General features: G+C 39.7%; 1 protein-coding gene across 1 annotated transcript in view; it reads right to left on the reverse strand.

Annotated features, from left to right (window-relative positions):
* Window positions 1–5,586, reverse strand: part of LOC121180128 (xaa-Pro dipeptidase-like) — a 104,187-nt gene extending 98,601 nt beyond the window's left edge. Inside the window, exons 1-5 of the mRNA XM_041035287.1 lie at window positions 5,547–5,586; window positions 3,311–3,494; window positions 2,667–2,794; window positions 1,918–1,981; window positions 423–470 (exon numbers count right to left, since the gene is read on the reverse strand). Coding sequence (XP_040891221.1) covers window positions 423–470; window positions 1,918–1,981; window positions 2,667–2,794; window positions 3,311–3,494; window positions 5,547–5,563 — 441 coding nt within the window. The 5' untranslated portion in view covers window positions 5,564–5,586. The remainder of the gene's footprint in view (window positions 1–422; window positions 471–1,917; window positions 1,982–2,666; window positions 2,795–3,310; window positions 3,495–5,546) is intronic.
* Window positions 5,587–8,081: the final 2,495 nt, after the last annotated feature.

Genomic DNA, 8,081 nt, shown 5'->3' on the forward strand with positions numbered 1-8,081 from the left:
AAGTTGATTTATATTAGTTCTGATGATTTATTCCATAATGACCAATGGCAAATTTTGGACTACTGTGGAATTAGTAGAAGGAGTTTACAAACAGTTCTCACTCAGCTAAGATGGAGTGCAGATCTGACTGGAGCTTTTACAGACCCTCCTTTTATATATGTATACATATACTGTTTATATTATATACGTTTACACCAGAGGCGTCCAAACTGTTCTACAAAGGGCCATGTGTCTTCTAACTATGAAGAACACGCAGTTTGACCAATCAACTGTCTGAAGACTGAGATCAGTTGATTAAATGAGTCTGGTGTGCTGCTGCTTGGTTGGAACAAAAATATGCAGCCACGCGGCCCTTTGTGGAACAGTTTGGACACCTCTGATATACACACACACGCATATATATATTTCTGAGTGATGCATACCAGTGTTAGAAGCACTGCTGGTCTCAGGTTGGACAGGACATCAACAATCTACAGGGGAGCAGACAGGGAGTAATTATACAACTGAGACACACAACAGAGCAGCAGAGACAACAAGCACCAGTTTTCTTTTACTCTCAGGCTGCAGAATAAAGGTCACTCTGGCAGGCGCCGTTGTGGTTACGTGGCCTCTCTGGTACTCAGCAGCACAGTGAATGACAAACATCAAGCGGCATTATTACTCCTCTGCCAACCGCCTAAATGTCAGATAAAAAATATCCCTGACTGTGTTCACAGACAGTGTGGTGATATTGGAGCACTGTTTTTATTATGAAAACTGGCTTCTTAAGAAAATATCAGAAGGAATAAGAAATAAGAAAGCAATATAAGAAAATATTTTTCTCTTTTAGGTCCTTCTGTAGGCGGCATTGGCATCTGAATGCTCAATATCAGCAACTGGTTTCTTTGTCTGACGAGATGACAGTATTAGCTAAACAAATGCAGACACAGTAATTAGATGATTTAATGTTTTCTAATATACTGCAGCGTTGAACAGCCTCATGGAATAACTGAATCGGTTGGACGGCATCTCAACCTGTGACTAATTAGCAAAGCTAACACCTCAGGCAGGTGGGGAGATGGAAAAATACCTGAAATATCAGCAGGATGACTCAACAAAGTGTTACAGTGTAAATATAGAATTTATATGTGATCATTTCAAATGCAAACTTCTAAGTGACTTGTTGGCCTGTGAAAACTGCTATATTATAGGCTAAATATATTATTTTGATTTGTCTAAATCGCAAAAATAGCTCCAGAGCTGTCAACCCTCCAATACAGCTCCCATGGGAATCTGCAGTCAACACTTTCTATACATGACTGTTTTCCCAAATTCTCAGAATATGCAATTATAGACAGTCTGAACAGGAGCATATTTTTTAAGCCTAGGTTGTTAAAAAGAAGAGAATAGAGCTGAGAAGAGAATAGAGCTGCAGGTTACAAATGTAAAAATAATATTCAAAATAAAAGTCTGCAGAGAATTGTGGTGGTTAAACTCTCAGAAGTGTGCACAATGGCGACCTCTTCCAGCAAATTAATTATCAGAATGAAAGACTTCACGTGCTTTGTTTGCTCTCAAACAGCATCCAGTGATCCTCTTACACAAATATATGCACATGTTCCAAACATCTAATCACATGCAAACACACAAAGGCCTCAGAGAGTAACTTTACATTTTAATGCATGTTCATTTCTGTACATGGCTCCACCTTTAAAACAGTCTATGGAGGCACTAATGTCCTTTCCAGAAATTTCATAGCTCGGTGACTTAACATCAAGATTCAGTTACTGCACAGGAAAAGGGTCTCACACACACACACACACACACACACACACACCCACACCCACACACACACACACACACACACACACACACACACACACACACACACATACTTGTACTCATATTACACAGACACAGACACACACAGAGACTTACATCACAGGTGTATTGCACCTCATCAACAGCGTACTTCTCCTTGAAGTGCTCTTTTGGAAAAATCCTGTCAACAGATGCAAAACACACAAGTGTTGGAAATTTACGTTACACTTTGGGAAAAACACTAGAAAAACTGAAATATTCACGGGGGGAAAAACTAATCAGGAACTCAATACATTAAAGTGCTGATTAAGTAACTCCTGAGTGAAAAGGGTTTTTTATTCATGTCAGATGACAAAAGATGCTTTGAGGTTTATAGATCAGGGAAGAGAAAATGTGACATGGTCAAGAATCTGCAGGTTATTTCCACATCATTGTGTTCGCTGATTTCACTGATTCAGTTACAAACACTAGGGAGTCTGAAGCAGTTTATGCACCATTTATTTCAATGTGCAAATTATTAATTTCATCTGCAATTTAATGCCTGTTTTAATTGGAATTTTGGGCATTTTGCAAGAGGATTAAAATTTTCAAAACATACAATAAATAAAACCTGAAAAATACAATTTATTTGAGCACTTTACTCTGTGTAGCTGTGAGGTGGAAATACTAGAGCAGGCTTTTGTATCCGTGTAGTCAAACATATCACTAAGGTGTTTTGGGTGAATTTTGGCTGTATTTACAATTAAAGTACTAAATGCAAACATGATCTAACTGTGTTGCACATCACATCAGAGCTCACAGTTCTGCACCAGCTGGTGATGATTGTTGGCCACGTCCACAGCTCTTTGAAGATTAGTGTGACTCACTCTCCCATCCAAGTGGCATAGCTTTCAGGCAGTTTGGGAACAAAAAGGATGGATTTCCCAGAGTCCACATCAATGGCACCATAACAGTCAGGCTCAGTTACTCCAAAAGCCCAGTGGAAGAAAGACTCCTACAGAATTGAAACAATTAGCCAGGACACTAGTGAAGGAAATTATAATATTCAGCTAGAAGGAAGCAGGGTGTCAGCAGATTCTGGTCAGATTATTACATGAGGAAAAAATAAGACCAGTTAGATTGACTGAGGTGAATACAAAGCCCAACAACAAAACAAAACTTTCAATGTGCCAGTTTTTGTTTTGTTAAAAGACTCTATATCCACCTTGAAGATTTATCTGCAAAGTGGCTGGCAGACATATTTCTGACACAGCGTGGAAATGAACGGTAAGAGAGAAGAAAGGTGAGCTTTTTGTGGCACCTTGATAGAAAGCCCTCTGAGGACTTTCCTTTCAAGAAACCACCAAGTGAGAGCAGATGGACCCAGAACATGCAGATGGGACACTGACTCACTCATGGCTTGGGGCCAACATGGGTCATGGATGGACAGATGGATCAATAAATGTAAAACCTTGCTCCCACCTCAGCTTTAGTTTTGCAGCAATCTCAGAGTCAACCAAAGACAACTTACCTGCCTGAAAAGGAGGTCTGTGTCTGTGCAGTATCTCTGCTCCTGCTCTCCTCCCTGCAGCACCACCACTGACTTTGGCACCACTCCGTCTTTGGCTTTCAGTCCTTTGCACAGTCGTTGACGGTTCTCGGCAAAAAGGGCAGCAGACACCCTCAAGGTGTCATTACCCAGCCAGTAGACAGGTCTGAAAGGACAGGGAGACAGGGGAGTAGTTGAGTGGTTGGAGAGACTGGCTCCAAAATGGAGGGCTATGGGTCTAGTTTAGGACTGTCCAGTCACGTGGTGCACAAGCCTCCAACAATATAATCTGACCCACGCTGTTTCACCATCATTCAACTATTCTCTGATATCCTGGTTTATTCATGTAGTGCTCACGTACAAAACCATATGTGATAAATGACAGAGTGAAAACAAAATACTATATTGTGAACCACAGCCCAGCCTGCCTTCAGACTGAGTGAAGACATAGATATAGAGCGATCGACAGCTTTGCAACTTAGAGGTCTTGGTTATAAATCTTGGTCTCTGGCTGTGTCCTTAGTGATAAGATAACAAAAACAACATATCTGATTCAGTCTGGACAGGACCAAAGGTTAATCCATAACCTCACAGTATTTTATGGCTCAAGGATTTCTGTATCATCCACTGATGGCTTAGTTTACAGGTGAGACCGTGTATCTGTGAGGACGGATCAGCCACAAACATGTACTAAACTGCAATCCCAGTCCACACTGTGTCAATGAGGTATTCATTAAAGTAAATTAATTTTTGAAGGCACAGTCTCTGGTGTTGTACTGGATTACATAATATCATACAGTGTGCCTGTTGTGTGTTCCAATCTCTGCAGTCTGTGAAAAGGAGATATCTGGCAGAGACTGTCTTATGACTGCTGACTGCTCACATTTTTATGATTATCACAGCAGATTTTTATGCAGTTTTATCTACTGGTCACAAGAAGTTAGTCTGGGGTGTGTCATGTTCACTAGAAAATTAAACATTATCTGTCTGATCACTACATAATTATTTAATGTTTGCAGGATAGTCACTGTGCGTTACTGCATATCACGTTGACACCAAGACAGAGTTATTTCATGTTTCCTTGAGCAAACAAAACACATCACTATACTACTGGCTTTGAGTTATTTCAGCAGTGGATGCTGCACTTTTTAAGTGAAGGTGTTATGGAAAGTTACGCAGTTCAGAAAAGTACATACCTTGAAAACAAGGGGAGATCTCCTTGAACAAAAAACAAGTGTATTTTATAGTTTTCTTTTTTACAATGGGCTTGATTGGCCACTTGCCCAAAACCAAGGTAATATTACAATTGGAAAGAAGTCATAAATTGTCCACGAGCAGGACACTCACTGATTTAACCTATCAAAATAACCATAAGTCTAGTTACAGTTGCCAGGAAGAAAAACACTTAGCACAGAACACCTGGATTGAATTAGCCTATCTTCACTTGCCTCAGAGACCCTAGAGATTTTGTCCAAAGGGCACACAATTATTACAAAGTAAATATATAACAGAGTAAAAAAATGATAAAACAAAGATTTTTACTCTCACAAAGGGACAATATCAGTGTCTGACTCACGTCAATAACTACACAAAAAAACTAAATAAGACCTAACACGTGTCGAGTTGAGTGACTTGTAGATCGCGTAACACGTGTCTGTCTGTCTTTTTATTTATCTATCTATAAGGAGTTTCATTTCAACAACACATTGCCTCCTTTAAAGGGTCCCAAGACAGAAAGGTTGGGGATGACTGGTTCTGTTCATATTATCAAACATTACAGTCTCTTCCAATATCACATTGCCTGAAGTGTATTTACTTTAGAAATGAATGTGTCTGTGAAAGCAGCTTCAGGTACTCTCACATCAGTTTTTTTTAAAAACTGGAAGTAAACTAAATGTCTGAGCAGTTAAAACTTTTTACTGAACGCAGCTGTAAGAGAGCTATGTACCGTTTTGAGTTTGAGAAAGTGAAAGTTTACGACATTCTTTCCAAAGTGAACTTGAAAATATTTTGGCATCAGTTACACAGTGTCTTAACGGTACATCTGCCTGACAGCTGATTTATTATTAGACGAGCTCGGGAGCTTAGCAAAGTAACATCTATGCTGCGGTGGCTTTTCAGTAAAAACTTAAAATAAACAATTTGTATTTGTAAAATAAATCCATATTTTTTCCAGTTAAAACGTTGTAAACACAACGAAAGACGGGACTCGACTCACTGTGGTGCTGCAGCCATGTGTATTCATTCATACACCGCATTATACGGGTCTAGACTGCTGACAGAGCTCACGTGAGTTTTGTAGCGCTCTGGCGCTGGTCAGCTGACGTGGCACTGTGCTGCGTTTAAGTCTTTTGGAGATATTAGCATCGACCGTGAAGTTGTTTGGCTGTCATTTACAAAGTGCTGCAGTCAGTAAGAGCAAACGGCACTGCACAAGAATTGTGAGAAGCTACGACTTCTCAAGTTTGTGCAAAACCAGATGACCCATGTTATCTCAGGATGATTAGACAATGTTCAAAAGAGTCTTCTTGTCCCAGAATGCTTGACTTTCTCGGTTTTCAAGTGCTTGAAAAGCAAAGCAACCATGTTCAGTGGGGTTGAGGTCAGGTGACTGTGGAGGACAGTCCATGACAGTGAGGTCTCCTTGGTCTTCTTTAGTGTTCAAGTAGTTCTTGCATAGCTTTGAGGTGTGTTTGGGATCATTTACTTGCAGCTATGTGAATCCTTCTCCACAAAGATTCAAAGCAGAGGCTATAGCATGTCTCTGAAGAATGGAGTAGTACTGCCATGTCTGCCACTTCTTGATCTTCTCTGCTGCTCTTTGTAAACCATGCCTGTGTGTGGTTGGTTGACCAGCAGCTATCTATCTTTCTATCTGTCTGTCTGTCTGTCTGTGTGTCTGTCTGTCCACACACACACACACACACACACACACACACACACACACACACACACACACACACACACACACACACACACACACACACACATATGTTTTTAGATTTTAATTAAAAAGATGAATAGCACAGCTGAGACACCTGACCTTCCTCAGCACAAAAAAACAGTGAATTTTTTTTTTTTGTGCTGAGGAATTGAAATTGTGAAATTATCCACTGTGAATGTAAATGAGTCCACACTAAGAGAATTACAAATTGTTCTGTAATCCATAGGGAAAAGACAGTGAGCTTATACTTTAACATGTGTATCTGGCACTATCATTTCATTATTTATTTGTACATTTAAAAAAAAAAAACAAAACAAAAACCAAACCAAACCAACCTACCAAAACACCTTAATATTCAGAAAACAAAGTGCAATGTGAGACCTTCAGAAGCACACAATTGTTAAAAAGGTTACTGCCTCTGGATTTGACTCTGCAATGGTGCTTTTACAGTAAAAACAGTAGGGGGAGATGCAACTCTCTTTCAACACAATGCAGGGTGAGTTTGAGAAATAATTAATTATTATGAGTGACTACAGATACATGACGCAGGTAACTCTAAACAATGTGTCATGAAAGACAGCATCCAGGCAAAGATGACAGACTGTCAAGAGGGTTGACACGCTCAACTTGAAACATGAGCAGCTTTCACTGCGAGAGGTTGTTGATGTCTGATGGCAGGGCATACGGTAACAAGATATTATAACACCTGTCTCTTTTTCTGCTGAAATAAAGTTTTAAAATAATTTAATTAATTCTTCCAATCCAGACAGATGGAAGTTATCTTTAATCATCCATCATAATGACTTACTTTAACTGCTATGGTGGCAGATGAGGAACTTACTATACTAACTAACCTAATGTTAGACTGGAAGATAGATTAGTTCTCAACAACAATAAAAATATAAAGCATTTGCAAATATCATTTGTCCATGTCTCAACTATTTTAAAGTGTGTCTTGGCTATTTGGACTTAACATTTAGCTGAAAAATGAACACTGAACACTTATTTAGATTTCCAGATATTATTAATAAGACTCCTAACCTTTCCACCACCCCTTCTGCTAGTGTGGTCCAAATTAAATGAGGCCATTGCTCTCAGTAAGTTGTGCCTAATTTGAACTACAGGCAGTTTTACTTGGTACTCATTATATTCATGTGCATACATTTGGCACTTTTTAAAGGGCAAAGTATAATCCAGTTATAGTCATCCTTGTTTTTCTTGCAAAACACAATAAACTCACAGAGAAGTCAGATGATTTCATTGACAAATCACTGGCTTGATTCACACTTGTTCCTGACATGCCACAAAAATATATCCTCACATCACACACTCATAATTTTGTTGTTTCCCCCCAGTGGACCCCAGGCAGAGAGGAAGTGTTTCTGCTGGTAGTACAAAGGAGGACTCTGGGACACCAGGCATCAAGCCACCACTGTCACTGTAGACTGAGTGCCAATTCCCCTGCATCCTAAATTTTATCTCTAGTGCCAGCTGTAAGTTGTGTTGATACAGTTGAACTGTCGGGTTTTGAACTCAAAACCTTACTCCTTGCAGGCTTTGGACATTTGCAATGGAAGGAGGGGCATCTTTATAGACACTAAGAGTTTCAGGACAAAAAAGGGTTAAAAAAAAAATGTACATGTATGGGCCAGGCTGGGGACACACACTAGCCTGTGTGTGAAATTCCTGGTGAAACACATGAAAAAAGATGGTTCTGAAGGAAAAGATTTCTGTAATGATGGCGTGTGACTAGAAAGTTGCTGTTTTGAATGTGGAAACCAGCACAGGAAGAGAACAAGGCTTCCTGTC

Source organism: Toxotes jaculatrix, chromosome 1 (genome assembly GCF_017976425.1).
Source record: "Toxotes jaculatrix isolate fToxJac2 chromosome 1, fToxJac2.pri, whole genome shotgun sequence".
In the NCBI taxonomy this organism is placed as follows: Eukaryota; Metazoa; Chordata; class Actinopteri; family Toxotidae; genus Toxotes; species Toxotes jaculatrix.